Raw genomic sequence first — 19,760 nt, 5'->3', positions numbered from 1 at the left:
GTGTCATTTTCAATGCCAGGTTTAACACAGTATTTTACTGGCATGCAAGATCCCTCCCCAGATCCTTGTGCACAGAAAACACTTTAAAGAGCTAAATCATCTTTAAATACAAAAGACTTACTGAACACTATTTCAGACCTTACTCAAGGTTTCTGGGCTGGGTTTACTGCCTTCTATATAGAGGACAAACACTGTGTAATGGGTGAAGTACTTTGATAAGCAGGAAAGGCAGGTGAGTACCCAGCAGCGTCTCATCACTTGCATTGCCTCAGCAGCCCTTTGATAACAGGGACGCAGATGGTGGGAGCACACGCTACAATGTCAAATTACAGGGATAAAACAACAGAGTTGGTGTAAAGCTCTGTGGACATGGCTAGGACAGGCTCTTTGAGGGGCTGGAGAAGAGGCCATTGCCAGCTACACAGCTCTCAAAAGGGGGCCTGGAAAATGACTGCTATTAATGATAACCACATGTGAGCTCACAGGCAGCTTGGTGCTGAGTGCATTTAGGTGCTTTTGCAAATCCCAGCCAAAGCAATCTGCCTCATGACACACCAAGCTACAAAACACTAGCTGTAAGAGAAGATGGAATTCAAAATCCCTTTAGGATAAAGGAGATTTTCTACCACAAAAAGCTATCAGTCCAAACAGATGCCTCTCCAGAAGAGAGGGATACATCTCACTGACAGCATCCAAAGGTTCATCTGCATAGCATAGCTGGTTTTGTGTGTGGAAAAACATGTTAGTTTTGTCTCTTCATGGCTACTGAAGACCATATGGTGTGTGCTGACTCAGCACAGCAAGATGACAACTCCTTTGCACTCATGTGCTTCTCAGCATCATGTTACTTAATGTGCTGCTGTCCTACTCCCTTAACCTCAGCCCTTCTCCTCCAACACTTGCCCAGCTCTGCTGAGCCAGTCTCTTCTGTCACTTCACCACTGGTGCTGCAGCTACAAGCACTCCTTTCTCCCATTAGCAGTGATGAAACTGTCACTGGCACATCATTGATGACAGTTTCCTTCGCAGTAAGCTGTCCAACACCAATGATGAGAAGGAGGAATGAGCCTGCTCATTCGTTTTAAAACCCATCAGTCCAACCAGCTCTACTGATCACTCGCCTCTCCATGGCTGAAACCCTAGAAAGCAACCAGTCCAGCCTTTCTTGCTCTTGTGGGCTGAACAGAGGCACTTAAACAAACACCAGCACAGTTCACAATTTATGTAAACAAGGTGCTTTCATAACAGTTGCTCAACCTATTAATAGTGTTTTGCTGGCCATGCATTTGTTTCCCTGAAGCCCATGGCAAAAATCCCTGCCATTTCAAAGGCAGCAGGATTTTGCATTCCAGTCTGATGGCAATCATTTCTGAGTGCCACTTTTTAATGGGGCACAGGTTTCTGCTGAGTTTTGACTAGTCTACAGCAGATGACATATAACTGTATAAAGGAACAGCTGCAAAAGCAGCCAAAAGCTGTAAATCCAGCCAAAGCAGAAGTGAAATGGTAGAAAACTGTAGAAAGTGACCTGTAGAAACAGCTGCAAAATGGTGAAAAATGGATAAAACCATGGCTCCTTCCCTTCTCCATCTTTTCTGATCCATAACTCTGGAGAAACAAAAATACCTTTGGAAATGGCACTCTGGTTGTGCTTCCCCAGGAAAACAGGAGGCATGAAACCCACACAGATACTAGCTTTTTTCTTCCTTCTCCTTAGAATGGATCCCTTTTTAGTGCACTTTACCCATAAACCAAATCTATGGCTGGCTCCTCCTTAGAATCATAGAACAGTTAGGGTTGGAAAGGACCTTAAGATCATCAAGTTCCAACCCCCCTGCCATGGGCAGGGACACCTCACACTAAACTATGTCATCCAAGGCTTCATCCAACCTGGCCTTGAACACTGCCAGGGATGGAGAATTCACAACTTCCCTGGGCAACCCATTCCAGTGCCTTACCACCCTTATAGTAAAGAATTTCTTCCTTATATCCAATCTAAACTTCCCCTGTTTAAGTTTGAACCCATTAGCCCTTGTCCTATCATTACAGTCCCTAATGAAGAGTCCATCCCAGCATCCCTATAGCCCCCCTTCAGATACTGGAAGGCTGCTGTGAGGTCTCCACGCAGCCTTCTCCAGGCTGAACAGCCCCAACTTTCTCAGCATGTCTTCAAATGGGAAGTGCTTCAGCCTCTGATCATCCTCATGGCCCTCCTCTGGACTTGTTCCAACAGTTCCATGTCCTTTTTATGTTGAGGACACCAGAACTGCACACAATATTCCAAGTAAGGTCTCACAAGAGCAGCGTAGAGGGGCAGGATCACGTTTGACCTGCTGGTCATGTTCCTTTTGATGCAGCCCCTTGGGTCTTATGATGCCTTGTCCATGCCAGGCAAAGCACACATGGGCTGGGGGCAATCAAAGGGGTTTGCAGCCCATTTGGGCAACCCAGCTGCTTTTCCCAACTTTACCCCCCAGTGCTTCCCGTAGCTCCATACACTTACTCAGGCCTGTTGCACTCCCGTATCGCTGTCTTTATGCCACCACCACAGGTTCTTGAGCAGGTCCCAAAAGGGCTCCACGTCCCCCATGCTCCATCTATCACTGGTGTCTCACGCTCTTTGGGCACACACATCCCAAACCGGCAGTGCTGCGTGCGAAGGGAAGAGATGGGAAAGGTGGGGTGGGATTGCATTACTTTGGCATTATGAACCGACCAACAGTGACCAGCCTGGGTGACGAGACTCAGGTTTACTTCTTTCTCAACCACATGCATCATGCAGCAAAGATTTTGCAATCAAATATAACAGAACTTTACTTTTTGTCTATCCCCTCCATATTTTAGTTTCTCTACACCCTTAAATGGAGAAGTGAAGGCAAGGTGCTGAGTTCATGGGAGTGATTTATGGGAATAAGACCGAGGACAACAGTAACCACTGAATATTCCCTGTTGACCGGTGCTGAACAGCACGGCAGCGCTTGCAGCACTGCTTATCTGATTTCCTGGAGAGCAGTAGGAATGGCACTGTGTCAGGGGAGGAGACAGGCAATGGGAATAAAACACGAGGGAAAACTCAAACTTCCCCACAAAGCGGGAAAGGAAACTTCCAAATCCAAAGGGCAAAGAAAACAGAAAAATGAATTCCTCAATCCAAAGTTGTTTATTTTGTTTTTTTTTTTTCTTCAGTCAGCTATAACATGGGATTTGCCAAGGCCTGGCCTAGACTTTTGTTTTCCAGTTATAATTCTTGTTTTGTTCAGAAAACTGGCTTAAATTATTCTGGCAAGACCCTGTTCCTCATTTTTATGGCATAAATTGTGTCCATTTGGGGTGTGTTTGCTATTTCAGCTACACAGACTTCTGGAGAGGTGAGATCTAGGAGAGATCTTCTGGCCCCACAAGAGTAGATGGAAAGGTGTCCCCAAAACCATGAGAGTAGGGCTTCTCTCCTATTGAACAGTGCTTGCTACAGCAGAATCAAACCCAGAGGTATGATCATCTTCCTGTGGATGTCTAAATCTCTGCAATTATAGAAAGCCCAAACATTGCTGATTGCTCACAGATTAGAAGAATTTACAGACTTAAAGAAGAAAACAAGTAGTGCATCATTAAAATATTTGCTTGTAATATTTCTCTGCACCAGAGGTTGTTCAGGCAGGGAAACACCTAATGATCTTTATGGGAATGGGTTGAATTTACTCATGTACTGCATTTCTCCAGCTCCTTCACTAACAGTGGAACAAGGCTGTGTCAGGATACACCATGAGCTCATCTCCCTTTTTTTAGACATCCTCATGAACCACCTTGGAGAAATCTATCTAGGAAAAGAGAGTAAAATCAAGCTATGCTGAAAGTTGTGCATCCAGCCCATAGGACACTGGCTCTGCAGCATATTTAACACCTTTTGCTCATGATGGCCAGCTCGTCACATTGCTTTGCTGATGAAGAAAGCTGATCTCAAGTGCAAATGCCTATTCATTTGCAGGACACATGAGCAACTCATAGCTTGCGCCCTAAAAGTGGCGTTTGCTGAGAGATGAGCATAGTCTCTAAGGCTGCAATGTGCCCTAGATTTGCTTTCCTCTGAAAATATGAGTCCCCAAATAGAAACTGGCTAAAAAATCTCTGCCACAGTAAAGGACAGGAACAAAACAAGCTGAAATGCCTGTTTCATTGCTGCAGGACAAATGTTTATGATGCATAACTTCTGGCATTTAGGGGGCTGAAAAAATGCAGGCTGGGAACCCCTATGCCAGTCCTGTATAGGGACAAAGAGGTCCAACAGCTATCATCAACGTAGCAAAATAGATGACACCAATTCAACAGTGCTGTCCCAGTGGAGGAGAGCTCGCAGCAATGTTGATGCTCACAGCTAAATATATAACCACAATCATGCTTGGCACCACTGACCCAGAGAAGACGACTGAATAGCTAACTAGTGAATGAGCACAGCTAACAGACCGTGACATGACCTATATGTCTCCCATCCTGGTTGAGAATTAACCAGGAAACCACCTTCATCCCTTGATTTGATTAAAAATCAGGAGTTTGTAGTTGATGGTAAATCAGGGAGGAGAAAAAACCCCAAAGGAGCAGCTGTTTTAAATAAACAGCAAGATTATCTTATGGAAATGCAATGGTGTTTCTTGGAAGCACAATGTGAATAGTCTGGCTGCACAATCTTCATGCCTTTTGTGTTTTAAAAATACTTTCTGTTGAGTTACAACAGACAAGCTATGAAGCCAGCCAGGGTTCTCCTTCCTATGAGCTTCCAGAGCAGAGAATGAAAGAATTTTTGTCTGGAGCAAATTCAAAACAACTTAGACACACAGTCGAGCAGGAGAGCAATGGCAGGGAAGGGAGATACTACAACAGACTTTTCTTCCCTTTGTCATGCCACTGGAGCTCCAGATAATTCACCACATCCAGCTCCCACCCTTGGGCTGACTTTGACTGAATAGATTAGCAGGGGGCAGACAAGTGCTGTGAAGCTCCATGCATGCATAACATATATGCTACCTGCTGCCATACAGCAGGAGATAGAAACGATTACTATTCGTATACTTTTATTTAATCATTCTTTAAACAACCCCAATAACCAGGAGAGAGTCACACCACAATACTTTATAAGCCCAAGTAAACGCTAAGGAGATGCCATATGATGATCCAAAACTTAAGCTTGAATTAGGCCAACACACAGATAAAAGAATTACTCCATAAAGCCTTTTTATGAGAATGCATTCAAATGCCTGAACAGGAGTGGCCTGCATTAGCTTTTCTTAAGAGCCCATCTGCTCTCAGCAGAGAAGTTCAGGTCACACTTGTCTAATTTGTCTAGACTTGTTAAATTGTCTAAATTTATGGGCTGAAATGTTTTTGCTTACACAGTCTTTATTAAAAGCCATGCAGCTGGACACTGCCTCTTGCATGACAGGGTAACTCTGAGGAGGTGCTAATCTGCCCAACTGCAGTTGTTTGCACATCACTGCTCACGTCCCAGGGTAACTGCAGGTTTGTCAGAACAAAATTGCGACCCCAATTTTGGAATTTCAACAAAGTAAGTTATTTCTGAGCTTCCAGCAACCACAAGGTCACCAATGGAGGTGTTGAAGGCACAAGGTCTCATGTCACAGGGATGCCACAGTTGCCTTCCCTTTATCCTGAGTCTCAAACCAGTGTGGGTTTTACATAAAACTTTAAACACTGGTGCACAGTTGGCTCCAAGGAGTAGCACACAAATAGGATTTCCAACCGCATCCCTCAACAACAAACCCAAACATGCATTCGAAAGACTATGAATTAAAATGTTGACTCTAAAAGAAAACTGTAACTGATCATCAACAGCCTGAAAAGCAAATTTTTAAGTTATAGCTTGTAGAATAATATCTTGTTTTTTTATTAGATCTTATTTTAATATTTGATTATTAATTTTAATTAATTAAACTTTAATATTAGATTATTAGTATACAGAGAATACTTCTATTCAACAAATGATGAAAACTAGTTATTTTTCACCGAAAGCTTCAGTATCTCAATAAAAGAAGAAGCAAAATCCGCAACTATTTTCCTTCAGATCTGGAAAAATAAAAACTAAATACTTATCCTAGAAACCACAATGCTAGCTGGAAACTAACATTGCACATGGAAATTGGAAGTTTCTATGAATTATTGCCAAAAATGTTCCTTGCAGAAAATGTCAATAGGATCCATATTTTACTCTGATATTGTCAAGCTATGATATCAGTTGGCCAGTTTATGTTACACAAAATTACTAATTGCTCACACCATATAGGAAATTTCTAATAAAAGCCTAGGGAAGCTTTGCAAAGGTTTTGCTCAAGAGTTCACTCAAGGGCATTAATTGAAAAAGATAAGCAGTCCAGAAGGAATACCTGCTTTCAACAACGTTATGCCAAGCAGTTGATGTTAATCACATTACCTGGGGTAGAGCTGACCCATGCACACCAGGAGTAAAACTCAACAAGATGCTTTGGGCTCTCACCCCTGCAATCAACTGTTTGCCATACAACTGATCAGTGGGATAGGATGGTTTGGACTGATATGCTTAGCCTATGCCCTAGGAAACAGCTACAAGGCTATAACTACCAGTTACTACAGACCTTTCCAGGCTCACATTCTGTCCCGTCAGCCCAGGGTGTGTGTTGGGTGCGACATCCCTTGTGTGCGCCATCGATGTTGATACACCAAAGTCGCCGACACTGCATCTGCTTCAGGTATTGAAAAGATGGAAGTATTAAATATGTGCCATGTACCTTACCAGATATCTGACCTTTTATGAAATTATCCCCCTAGCATTTATCATTAACTCACAAGCTTTACAGTAATTTGATGGCTTGTGAACCTCCCATTTTTAGACTGGATATTAGGAAAAAGTTCTTCACCAAAAGGGTGAAGGTATTGAACGGGCTGCCCAGAGAAGTGGCCAAGCCACCATCCCTGGAATTGCTTAAAAACCATGTAGATGTGGCCCTTAGTGACATGGTTTAGTGATGGACTTGGCAGTCCTGGGGTAAAGGTTGGACTTGATGATCTTAAAGGTCCTTTCCAACCCATATGAGTCTATGAATCTATGATACACCCATCCCCAGGAGGCCTTAATTTGCTCTGGCAATATCAGGGTGGAATTCCACTTACCATGTACGGGCACACTTGAGATCCAGGTCCAAAAATTAACTCACATTGTTTGTTGACATCATAAATCAGCCCTGGAAGCTGCTGAGGCAACGTGTACGTTCTTGATGAAGGCTCATCAAGCAAACACTCCCCATAGCCAGTGCTACAACACGAATCAGATAAACAGTGTTAAATAGGAGGCCATGAGAATAGAACCCCTTGCTGCTTACCTGAATTAACCTTAGGGCAGATGCACACTACATTTGCCATATTTAACAAGCACTACAACAGCTACTGCAGACTCAAGCACAGGAGGGTGCATCAGCCATTCATCACCACCACCACTGTGCTGTGCCAACAACCATCCACCACCTTGCAGTCAGCTATCCTGGCAAAGTATATGAGTGTGCACAACCTGCATTTAGTCGCTAAGCAAGCGCTGGTACTATTTAGAGAGAACATCACTGATTAGCAGAACTGCCCAAGGGACTCAGCTCCTGGAATTGCCACCACAGCTCTCGTTCTGTTCCCCATCACAACACATGGGAAGGCTTCGAAGCAAAATGGGTAATCACTGCGCATATCAAACTAACCCGTGGGCTCCCGGAATGGTGTTCCCACCATGGGTTAGTGCCAGGGCTTTATCTTGACCTCTGGAGCAGAAAGGCAGATGCAATCTGCCTCCTAAAACACAGCTCTGTATCTGGGCCACAGGGCTTGAAAAACTCACTCTTCAGGTTTGAGGAGAACGTGCATTCCTTAAAAGCAATATCCATGGGGTTAGACATTCTTCCCCATAGAGACGTCGGTCCTTGCCAGCTTATCATGAGGCTGAACTGGCAGGGACTGGCCAGCGGGGCTGCATTCCTGCTCTATATGAAGGATGTGTGCACACACAAATCCCTGTGATTTCCTCCAAACACTGCACACTAGGACTTCAGATTAACCAAGGAACCCCATGGGATGCATGCACACGTAAAAACAGCCTAACTCATGCATATGCAAGGCCTTACTCCAGAAACTCAGTAATGTATTTCCTACTGCATTTTGACCACATCCAGGGGTTGGTGTAGAAGTTCAGTGTTGGTGCCATCACATGCTGTTGATTTTTACCTCCATCTTCTTTGCACTTATGATTGTCATCGTGTGGCATGTTAAATCTAAGAGAAAAACAGCAGTGAAAAGCAGAGTCAGTTAAGTAACAAATGTCAAGTATTTAGCATAGCAACAGTGTGAACTAAAAGTAAGCAAACCCAAGAACTTTTCCTAGATATACCGCTGACGGGCACTGCAGAATATATGCACATATTCCTAAGTGTCAACAAGTATTCCTCAAATGCAGGCCCTATCACTTGTCTGCAAAAAGCTACAGAACATCCTGGTAAGCTCTCCACACATATTTAGCCAGAGGGAGACTGAAGTAAGTTGCTATTTCAGCTTTTCACTAACAGTTGGCATCCCGCAGGCAAGCTGGAGTTTGGTCCCACCACCATGAAAATAGAAAGAACTCTGGAACTGAGACAAAGACCCAAGAGCTGATCCAGGGGAATATGTTTCTGAAGGAGACAAATGTCTTGAGCTCACTGCCCACCTGAAGTCCGTTGTGTGCACCTTACATTGCCTGCTAAATGTTTTTTAATGCAGTTGAATACCTTGGGCCATGCTGATCCCTCATGCTGTTGGCTAAACAGGGTCACACCAGGGATAGACTTGGCTCCTATACTTTATGTAGCAGGTTTACAAAATGCCACCAAGCATCAATATCAGCAGAAACCCATGCAAAGCTTGCAGCACATGACATATTGGAAAATGCAGCAAATATGCTAGGGGAGACAGAATGGCTTAAAGCGCTTGGCTGCTTGAAGTGGAGAAGGGGAAATGACCCGGTGTGATCCTGCGTCTGAAGGCTGGGGAGTTTATATCCCATTAAGATTACCTCCAATGAACCACCTTTCCCACTCTGCTCCCTGTAAAAGAGCAAAGAGGCGTTTCCTGCTCGGGAGCACTGCTAACCCCTCCGGCAGATCTGGGGCATTAGGGAAGGAGTTAGCCACAGGTTAGGTGTGGGGAACACCAAACCTTCGGGGACTTTTCATCAGGAAATCTCATTTAAACAAATACTACTGTAGTTAAAAATAGACCATCTCAGCCAGCTCCCCGTGAAGAAGAAAAGGGAGTTTAAAACAATGAGAGATCTGTTCTCAAGTACTCAACCATCTCAAACCTACAGACCTCCACTGCAAACCAAGCATGAGGTGGTTTGGAGCTAAGTCAGCTAAGAGTTGCAGCTGGGGAGTAAAGGTAAAGGACTACGTAATCTGAGATGAGTTTTCCCCCAACCACTCTCAAAAGGAGTTAAAATCAGTTAAAACAAGTTTCCGCTGGAGGAGGTGCAATCTTGAATGACAGCATCTCCACTGGGGATGTCCAGCAGCATGAGATTTTCCATCATGAAATGGTTAAAGAGGGGGATAAGGCTCACTTATACATTCCCATTACCTGCCAGATGCCCTGGGTAAATTTATGCTTTCACACACAGCTGGGCTGCCTTCAGTAGCACCACAAATGGCAGTGGGATGAGCTGTGACAGGCTGAGGAACTGCCATCTGCATGCAGATGTGAGAAGATGCAGTAATGAGGGACATCTGTTAGCACTCCTCCCTTGCCTGGGTGCTGCTTGGGGTACCCTATCGCTCATGCTCCTCAAAATGTGGTTCTGCTGCTCTCAGATGGGCTCTGGAGCACTCCACCACCTCTCAGAATCACAGCTTAATCCTCCTCAGTGGTGCGTCTTCTACCCAAGTGTATTTATCTCCTCTCAAATAATCAGGCCCAGCAGGTACCAAGTCCTAGCCTGGCTGGCAAGCCCTAGCTAGTATAAATCTTGGGCTATTTAAATGTAAATGTATTTACATAAAACATACACATGGCCAAGTTCATGTGCTATAGTGAAAGCAGTGCTCAGTCCGTTATCTTCACTAATTGAACAGCTCCTGTACGGGTCACAGACTGTGCCCAGCTCTGCCAGACCTAGGAGAGAACAGAGGTTTATGACAGGGAAATGTACCCCATAGTTCAGCACAGGCAACTAACATTGTCAGTGCAAAATAAGTTATTAAAAGACAAAGGAAAGGTTTTCCTTACCCAGAGTATCACATTTGTCGTGTGCTCTACAAATATCCTGTCTGAAAGCAGAGCAGACCTGACACATTAATTTTCAATGCAGCAGCAAGTTAAGGTACAAGCATAATAACAACATCCAACATCCAAAAACAATTATTGGTCCTCCAACAGACCTTCCCATACTGGTTTGCCACATCATCCAGAGTCCAAACCAACTCGCTACCACAGTCAATGCTTTTCACTCTATGCTGAACCCACGGACAGAACTTGGACAGTCCCAAAGCTCTCAGTCATCTATCGCTATGTTGGTCACGCTATCCCAATTCAGCTCACAGTTACACTGCTCCCACAACTGCAAATGTCACTGCACCCACATCCAAACCTAATAATTTCCCATAGCTGGTTATGTGACATGCTCACGGCCTCTGATATATGACAGGCTCTAGTTTTCATGAGAATAATCACCATACCTGGTAACAAGCACAGCTGTATCATGTTGAAGGTGACTTCCTTCAGGGTGGTTCTGCAATTGCTGCCATTGGCAAAAGTTTTTTAATGTTGTCTGGGCATTGTAAGATATTGCAGGACCATCCTAACAAGAAACACACAGCAGGAATTTACTTATTCATCGCAATGCCCACTACAAACACCACTGTCAAACAGAAGGTGAAGAAAATCACTTCCATTACCTGTTCATTATGTATCACCACCAATTTCACAATAACGATATTAATTAAATTTCCAATGCTTGGATCTTTGTAGATAGAAGCCACCTGATTCAAATAGAATTGTTCAGAATTATTGTTAACATTCAAGGAAAAAACCAACCAAGACAATACATTGCATGTTTTCCATTCTGCAACAGTTTTATGCCAGAGCTGCTCTTCTGCCCCACTCAGTGCTCTGATGCTACTTGGAGAGACCTCCTGCCAGAAGCACAATTTCAGAATGAAGCAAACCTGCTGGTATTGCAGAAACCAAACATTTCCTTTTGCTTTAGTGCACATTTCACCAAATTACAGGATCATTCTGCTCTGAGATACAATGACCACCAATCAAGACTGTCAAAGGCAACTTATTCTCCCAACTGCCTCATTTTGATGTAGAAAGTTTTAGACCACATATTCACTGCACTTCTACCTTCAAACAGGATGAAAATCTCTCCAGTGACACAACTATGCCAGATATTTATTCCAGTCACTCTGCATCTATAGAGCTGCCTGTCTGGGGATGGTACTACTGCATCCTAGTACCAGCAGCTACTAAAATGCTTGTTCTCTGCCAGGAAAGCTAATCCCACCACTATACTAAGGATCCAGGTGACCACAGGCTGCTTCTCCTTGCAACAGCAAAGGAAGGTAGGCAACTGCGTAGCCTGCTAGCATCAGTCCCTTGGAAGGCACACTTCCCAAAGTACCTTTTAAATTCAGTTGCTATTTCACATGGGCTTAAATAAAAAGAAGACATGGACTAAAGGGCCAGTGATATTTCTCATAATGCTTGGTGTTTGGAAAGGTGGAAGGGAGAGATGTAGGAACTGTGATGGTTCTGGGAAGAAAGACAACTCCAACTAGTGATTCCAAGCTTTACTCTAATCCCAGCACTATCTCCATGCCTGGCCTTGGCAAACTGATGGCACTGCAAATGAACACAGCAGAAAGTGTGCTCTGTGATGCCTAGAAAATGATCCATGCATAAATGTACTCCTCCTAGTTGAATTACTCACTATTGACATTAATGTTAAGACATAGTGCTGTAGATTAGCTCCATGGTAGGCAACCATCCTGCTGTCAGCCACCACCATCACTTCCACAAACCGAGGATAGGAGAGAAACCGCTTTGTTCGTTTGTGGCTCTTCTTTTCAATGATGTTCCCAGTCTTGTTGCTATCTGCAGAAAATGAATTAACTTCCAGACTGTGCTTCAACATCTCCACGTCAGATAATATACTGCTTTCTGCCCACTCTCTTCTCCAGTGTTTCCGCTTGTTCTTTTTGTGACTGTGTTCATGATCTATGATTGAAAAGCAGACAAAAACATCAAGTACAATTTGGAGTGAATAAAGTTAATACCACATGTCAAAATCGCTATTTCACTTCAATGAAGAGTTAGCAGGCTTGTTCCAAACAAGTACCCAAACCAGAAGCACTCTGTGGAAGGCCACCATGTAATCCAGCATCTAAGGCTTTTCTTAACCTTTAAACTAACCTTACAGAAGTCAATGGCACTTCAAGGTGGACATTCCCATGAAGCTTCCCTGCAGCAGAGCTGTCTCCTTGCCCATGCAGGAGGGATGGAGCCTGGGCTGCCATTCAGTTTAAAACGACGTGAGCCCCATGATGGTAATTAGCCACCGCAGCGACAGTGTGAGGATTCTGGGCACGTCCAAGGTGGCCAGGAAACCACAGGAAACAAAGGTCCAAATCCTGTATTTCTAACTCAGGCATGAAGAACGGCAGGATTTGGCCTTCATAGCGAAGCAATTATATATGATTTATTTCTGTCTCTAACAATAACACGGCTGGGCTTCAATTCCCCCCCTCCCTTTATTATTCTGTGCTACAGGAATGGTAAAGGTCATCTAATAGCACAGCTGCCACTGGCTAAAGAATAGAATTCAGGAAGTTTCACATATACTGCTTTTGATATTCAATTAGGCCAAACATGAAAGCAGCCTGAAAATATACTCCATGCTGATACAAAGACGACAAAGCGAAGAGGGAGAACAGGCAAATAAAACATATGGAACGTGTACAATTAAGATTTACCATCTGATTAGTATGTAATTATAGCATTATTTAAATGTAAGAGCAAAATCAATCTTATTTGATGCCACTTAATTTTTAATCAGTTCATCATAGGAAGTAGCTAATTGAGTGTGATTCATCCATGAGAGACTATTTGCTTCTGCATTTAATATAAAGCCAGATCTGAACTACTCATCTAAGACTCTAGGCTGCAACCCTCACAATCTTTGTAGCTTTAGCCTAATTTTGTCATGGTGGTGAAAAATATCACATTTCCTTATCTGACCCACTGAGTAGGTTAGAGGAAGCATAATATTAGGGAACAAAGGAATACTCGATGCTCAAACAAGATTGAAATGATAGGAAACTTCTTAGCTATTTTTCCTGTGTAGTTTCCTCTTAGGATATTTTTGTAATAATTTCCAAAAAAGGACATATAAAATACATTCTCCAGTATCAAGGGCAGGCAAAGGGGGCCAGCCAGCTTCTACCTATCTAAAAAATACTGTCCTTCTGTCCTATGTGTAAATAGGCAATACAGTATTCAAGAATTAAATCCTGTTTACTCTGCACTACCTAGAGTCCTATGAATTCCCTTCTTGATATAGTCCAGACCACCTTAATAAGGCAGAGAGCCTGCAGTTATTTGACTAAGAATTTGAGAAAGCCAATAGCATTTGTGGTTATAATTGGATTGCCCTAGTTCCTCTGCACTAATCAATGGCCTTGTGTTGGCAAGGTTGTGCTCTTATGCTGGCACCGCTTGGTGGGCAACCATGACATTATCCTGACTCATTCAGTGCCAACCAGTGCTGGAAGCCAACTATGCAAATAACTTAAAGGTGAGAAGAAGACCAGACTTAGGAGCAAGTGCTAACAGCCCTTCAACCAGCTCCCCTCCTCTCTGCACCCTCGGCCAGTCCCTTAAATTTTCCTTTTAAGTAACCAACTTAAAAATAGAAGTGCTAAAGGAAAATGCATTAAGGATGAGGAGATGATCAATAGAGCTCAAGTGAGGCTGAAGGCAAGGCTGCAGTGTGAAGGCAGAGCTCTGCACTATTCACCACCGTGGCTCCATAGGGCCCCAAATGGAACCATGGGGCTAAAGCATCTTCTCCTGCAGCTTCCCTGGCAGATGGCAACAGAAGAGGGAAATGCAAAGGATTCCTTGGAGAGAGTGGTTATACAGGAGGTATTCGAGTTGTTGGGATTCACTAGGCTTGCACTGAAATCTTGCAGCTAGTGTTGTCACATGCTCAAAAAAGAACCTCAAACTCCAACAAAACCCAAAAACCATGAAATGCCAGGTCTGATTCTAAGAGCCTCAACCTGATTCACTGTGCAGGACCACAGCCCAACACAGGCAGCTATGCCCAGCACAGAGGAAAAACTGTCTTTTTCCTTTTGCAGAGATCAGGCACAGTGTCACAAAATCATTTAGGTTGGAAAAGATCCTTAAGATCATTGAGTCCAATTGCTAACCTAACACTGCCAAGTATCAGTAACAGTGCACTTCCCCTGTCCAGCACATAGATCAAGTCAGCCCCATCACCCCTTCAAAAGCTGACATTATTTTCCAGGTATGAATCACTCCAACACTTAGAGCACGCTATTTGGACAAGTCACATACAGTATGTTTGCCAGCCTAGTTACTGTAAAACCAAGCACAAGTGAGTGGGGGTGCATTATATGTAAAGCCACTCCTGGACTTTGACAGTGGTGAACTGTTATCTTCACCCATCTTTCTTGCATATAACTACACTCAGAGATGGTGCACATTCACCTGTAAAAAATTAAACACTAATGGCAGGGCACTGCTCTCAACCCATCCATAAAACCCCCACCAGCATTAATAGGAGCTGCATACAGGCACTGCCAGTACTCACTGTGCCTGGTGCTGCTCCTATCTTGCTCTGTTACAATGGCCACAATAGCCATACCCTTATTGAATGGTGCAGCACACTGCCATTGAATCAAGCAGAAGTGAGATTTTCTCATGTTACAGAAGAAAAGTTCAGTTTTACAGTGACAGCTTCCTACTGCCACACACAGCACCCAAAAAGGGTGCAATGTTTTTCCACCTGGGTTTGCCTTTTTTTTAAGTTTCCTATTGTGTTAATATATTAACAGAAATCAGGAAGAAGAATGGTTTGCTTGGCAAGCTCTCAATCTCTGCAAATGACCTGAAAAACATCTATCTACACATGGCAGGAATCAGTTGGGTTGAAGCAATAAAACATTTGCTTTAATCTGCAAAAAAGAAAACAAAGCCCAATGGGTAGACCAACACTTTAAACCCACGCAAACTACACATCAATAATTCAAGTACTGGGTGAGTCTATGCATTGATTTAACAGTTAATATTCATTCAAGAGTTGGCTAAAAGGCTGCTGGAATAATGTCCATTTAACAGCTTGCTTTACTAAGCTAGTCTATGGTGTTTGCACTGTCTTTAGACAGAGCTGGAGGTCTATGTCCATTTTTCTTTCTGCCTGGTTTCTTCTTTGTTATGTGGGACTTAAAAAGGAGACCCAATCCTGTGACAGGGATATTCCTCCTTGATGGCATCTTCCCACTTGCACTAGAAGCCTCAGGCCAGAGCCCACTGAGCTGACTTATGGATGATTTCCACTGATTAATGGACTTCAAATCTCTATCCAAAGGGAGAGGGCAGAGGAGACTCAGACTGAGTACTTTGCCTTCATGAAGGGGTGACAGGGCAGAGCCAGGGACTGCTTTTGAAATAGTAGCTATTGTTAAGTTAAACCCCAAAATTAAGAGTGATCACTTATCCCAACAGTTCTAAATCTTTCCGTTTCTACATTAACTTGTCCTTAGAATAGAAAGCAATTTGCATAATTAAATAAGATAGGTGACAATGCAAGCAATTCCAGTTCAGCTCCAAGTTCATGAAAGCTGCACATAGCAGGGGGAAAACAGCCACCAAAAAAGAGACATAAAAGAGATCATGAGGTGGGAAAATAATCTGTTTCTTGAGCTACTAACATTAACAACTACTCCAAGCTAGAAATGGAGCACGGTCCTTTCAAACTAACCTACTATCAGACCTTTCCTGAATGTATGGCCTAGGATATTTAACACAAAGTTTGACGCTCGGTGGTTGGCCCATAGCACTCCTAGACCTGCTCTGATCCAGCTGCACAGATGATAAAACCATCGTTTGGAAGTTATTTATTGCACACCTCCAGAGTGTGACCTGCAGGAGCCACTGCAGCAAACCTTGTTCAAGCACTCCAGTACAATCTATAGCTACAGTTGGCTGGTCTGAATTTGCTGCCTGTAGCTGGTACAACAGCAGCCACTGACGTGTCTGTCATCACTTGGAAAAGGGAGGCAAGAGGCAAAATGGGTCTTCTTCATACAGAGGTCAGACTGGGTGAAATCAAAACATGTTTTTAGGCTCCCTTTGCCAGGAAATAGGATGGAAACTGTCTCCTCTGGAAGACCCACACAGGTCCTAAGCCTGACCAAATTAATTTTCTTAGCTTTAGGTCTGCTTTAATTCTCTATCAATATGTTTTATGTCTCTATCTTTCTTTCAATATATCTCCAGATACAGATATCCCTTTGCTGCCAGCAGCTGCTCACCAGGAATGGTAACATGGGAGCAGCAACTGCCATGACCTGCACCACACTGAGACAACTATGAGCAGGACTAATCCTGCCTTCCCTCTGGATAGCTCTGTGGCTGCGCAATTGGAGCTGCTGCTATAGATAGAAAGGGGAAATAGGCTTTAGAGGTGAGATCAGTGACCTACATCAGAAGGGAAATGAAGGATTGGAGCCAGCCAGTATCCAAAGAGAAAGATATCCTGCACTAAGAGTGGAAATGAAAGTTTGCCTAATTATTCTAATCGGCAAACCAGAAAGTGTTCCAATGCAAATTCATCTGAACCTATTTAACAGAGACATCAACTGAAATATCAGCCTTCATCAGCAAGAGCTGGACAAAACTGCATAGATCAAACTTTCATGGTTGAAACTGTTGAAAATGCAGTAAAACATCAGACCCTTCACAAGTGCCATTATTAGAGAAATATGAAGGAGAAATAGTTCAATTTTGCCCATATTGTTCATACTATGGTATGGGCTCAAAAGTGTTCCCTCCCAGACTGTTCCAGGAGCATCAAAATAATGGGCTTCTACAGAGAAGTCTTCTTTGCTATTAAGAGAAATGTTTCCAGGAACAGATCACAAGCCCTTATTACCCAGGTACACCTCGATAATTTCTTGCCTTCCTCCCCTTTGAGTTATATATGTACACTTTACTAAGTGGCTTCCTAGATCTCCAACTGGATCAATGTTAAGATGCTCAGAAAGGTCTATGCCCAGGAGCATGGTGCTGAATATGTCTCCCATGTCAGGCCCAGAGACTGGAATCTGGGTTTGTAGCCTATGAAAATACTCTTCAAGGCCAGAAAGCAACACTACAGAGCCATGAGCAGTTTAGACTGGCATGAAGCATCACTGATACAAAAATCAGCCACTGACGCCTGCAGTGGCTTTGGCTATAAAGACTCAGCCTTGGAGGTGCCAAGGCTCAAGGTGATACTGAGCCCACCTATGTCGTTCAGGGTGATCCTGCCTTTTTTCCTGCTGCTTGAACCAGAATGCTTGAGAACCATGGACTTGCAATTAGCACCAATCAACTTCTCTTAGTAAGAAAATACTCTCTGTTTTTATACCATGCAAGCACCCAAGACCACACATACTCCAGACATTTCCTTTCCTGATGATGTATGTCAGAATGCATTCCAGCTTTAAAGAATTCTTTTCTGCCTAAGGTAAAAAGTTGTATGCAAAAGCAGCTATCAATTTCACACAGTAGACAGAAACCAGATTAATGAACAAAATAAATTGCCTCTTTAAGAAAGCAGATAGGAACATCTGAGCAGACCATTGGCAGAAAATGATTCAAGATCATCTTACAGAAAAGAAATAACTAAATAACTGCACCTCACAAGTGCAAGGCAGAAAAGGACCATTGAAGTGGTTCAAAATTGGTTTAAGGTATGGTTGACAGAAAGCTACAGTGCTGAAAGTCACTGATGCCAGTTCCATAATCCACTGATTCAAGAAGAAAAATAAACTAGCCATGGAGCATGACTGAAGAAACATGGCAAAATAGCTTGAAACCCACCCTGATACTTTAAGGGGTTGGGCAGCTCGCTGACGTACATTGCAGTGTTTCACCTGTGAGTAGACACGTATTTGAGCCAGGTTGTGGGTGACACCAGTATGAATATACCATGGGCACACTGACATACACTGGTGGTATTTCAGTACATCAGGAAAACAGCCAGCACTGCTGCCTTTGGCACTGCCAGGGCTAATTAAACCTATTTGCCTGCAGCGCTCTAGAGGCTGCACTTGCTGAACCTGACTTCCTCTTTGCAAGCCCACAGGAGCACCTGAAATACTAAGCTTGCTTGCTTGCTTGCTCTTAATTCAACTTCCAATGCATGACAGCCTCAAGTGCACCAACACGTTATCCATGTCCATGTCTAGTGATACCTAGAAGGTACCATGCCAACAGGAACAACACTGGGATCACCATAGCTTTGTACTAAACTCAGTGAAAGATCAAAAGATCAGAAAAAAATCCCATTAGAAAGAAAGAAACTCAACTGGTAATGCCAATACAGGCATGTGGAAAGAGAAACATAAAATCACTGAATGGTTTGGGCTGGAAGGGACCTTAAAGATCATCATGTTCTAACCCCCTGCAATGGGCAGGGACACTTTCACTAGACCAGGTTGCTCCAAGCTCCATCCAACCATCCCTTGAACTGGGATGGTGCATCACAGAAGTCACAGAATAGTCAGCCTGTTTACTTTCACTTGCATATGCTATGGGGTACAGATGGAAAGGACCAAACTGATACCTCCCTGCTTTTCCCACCTGCCCTTCCTCAGTGGATGTCCACACAGGCGATGTAAAAGTAGTTGAAAAATTACAATTACATCAATTTTGATTCCAGGAGAGTAATTTAACTCTCTTCACTTACTATGTTCAAGTTGCAAAACAATAACCAAGCAATAATGACTTGCTCAGACACAATCTTGGTTTTCCACCATTAGGGTACCAGACTTGATACATTTTTAATATTAACAACAAGATAATTCATGCACCTCACTTGTAACTCACATTGAAAAATTTTAAAACAAAACTACAGTATGGGATCTGCATTATTGGCTGTAATCACATTTTTTAACCAAAGTCAGTCTAACACCTTATTTCACTTGCCAGCACACGGCAAGATAGCGCAAACATCCCAGCCTGATCCCTTCCTAAATCAGTATGGGAAAAGCTTATGCTTGACATCCCAGGCCCATCTGAGCAAGTACTAGTTGGCTGTTACTGCGCTATTACCTCAATAGGAAGCCAGAAAAAGAACTAATTACATTAGCATATGGGACTTGTGACGTAACTCTCTCGTTTGCCGGTTTTGGGAGGGAAGGAAACCTGAAATAATTACTATCTTACTATAAATTACAATTCACTTCCTCAAGATGAGAAACTTTTCTGAGGGAAAGAACAAAGTCAATGTTTTACCCTGAGGCCAAAAGCAAAGCTGACAGCTTAAACAGACATTTGAAAGAGCACAGGGATTGCTCAACCTGGAAGCAAAGGCTTAGGAAAACCTCCCTGCAGATCTGCTACCCCAAGGCTACGTGAGACCCAGCAGCACAGAATTTGCCTGAAGACCTGCCTGGAAACCAGACATCTAGAAT

General features: G+C 43.3%; 1 protein-coding gene across 5 annotated transcripts in view; it reads right to left on the bottom strand.

Annotated features, from left to right (window-relative positions):
* Positions 1–19,760, bottom strand: part of ADAMTS9 (ADAM metallopeptidase with thrombospondin type 1 motif 9) — an 81,098-nt gene that overhangs the window by 53,126 nt on the left and 8,212 nt on the right. For 4 of the 5 annotated variants that reach the window (XR_009726811.1, XM_061362321.1, XM_061362323.1 and 1 more), the window contains 9 exons: positions 11,984–12,270; positions 10,947–11,030; positions 10,728–10,849; positions 10,279–10,319; positions 10,059–10,164; positions 8,148–8,294; positions 7,156–7,297; positions 6,621–6,728; positions 2,504–2,649 (listed from right to left, as the gene is read on the bottom strand). Coding sequence is in view for 4 of the 5 variants with exons in the window: in XM_061362321.1 (XP_061218305.1) it covers positions 2,504–2,649; positions 6,621–6,728; positions 7,156–7,297; positions 8,148–8,294; positions 10,059–10,164; positions 10,279–10,319; positions 10,728–10,849; positions 10,947–11,030; positions 11,984–12,270 (1,183 nt within the window). In the remaining variant the exon portion in view is untranslated. The remainder of the gene's footprint in view (positions 1–2,503; positions 2,650–6,620; positions 6,729–7,155; positions 7,298–8,147; positions 8,295–10,058; positions 10,165–10,278; positions 10,320–10,727; positions 10,850–10,946; positions 11,031–11,983; positions 12,271–19,760) is intronic. The other variant, XM_061362322.1, reaches the window with a different exon arrangement.

This window comes from Neopsephotus bourkii, unplaced genomic scaffold (genome assembly GCF_033783945.1).
Source record: "Neopsephotus bourkii isolate Nb327-2 ecotype Australia unplaced genomic scaffold, CSIRO-AGI_Nbou_v1 NB_1120, whole genome shotgun sequence".
Lineage (NCBI taxonomy): Eukaryota > Metazoa > Chordata > Aves > Psittaciformes > Psittacidae > Neopsephotus > Neopsephotus bourkii.
Note: the sequence above shows the minus strand (reverse complement) of the source record. Positions and strands in the feature narration are given on the sequence as shown.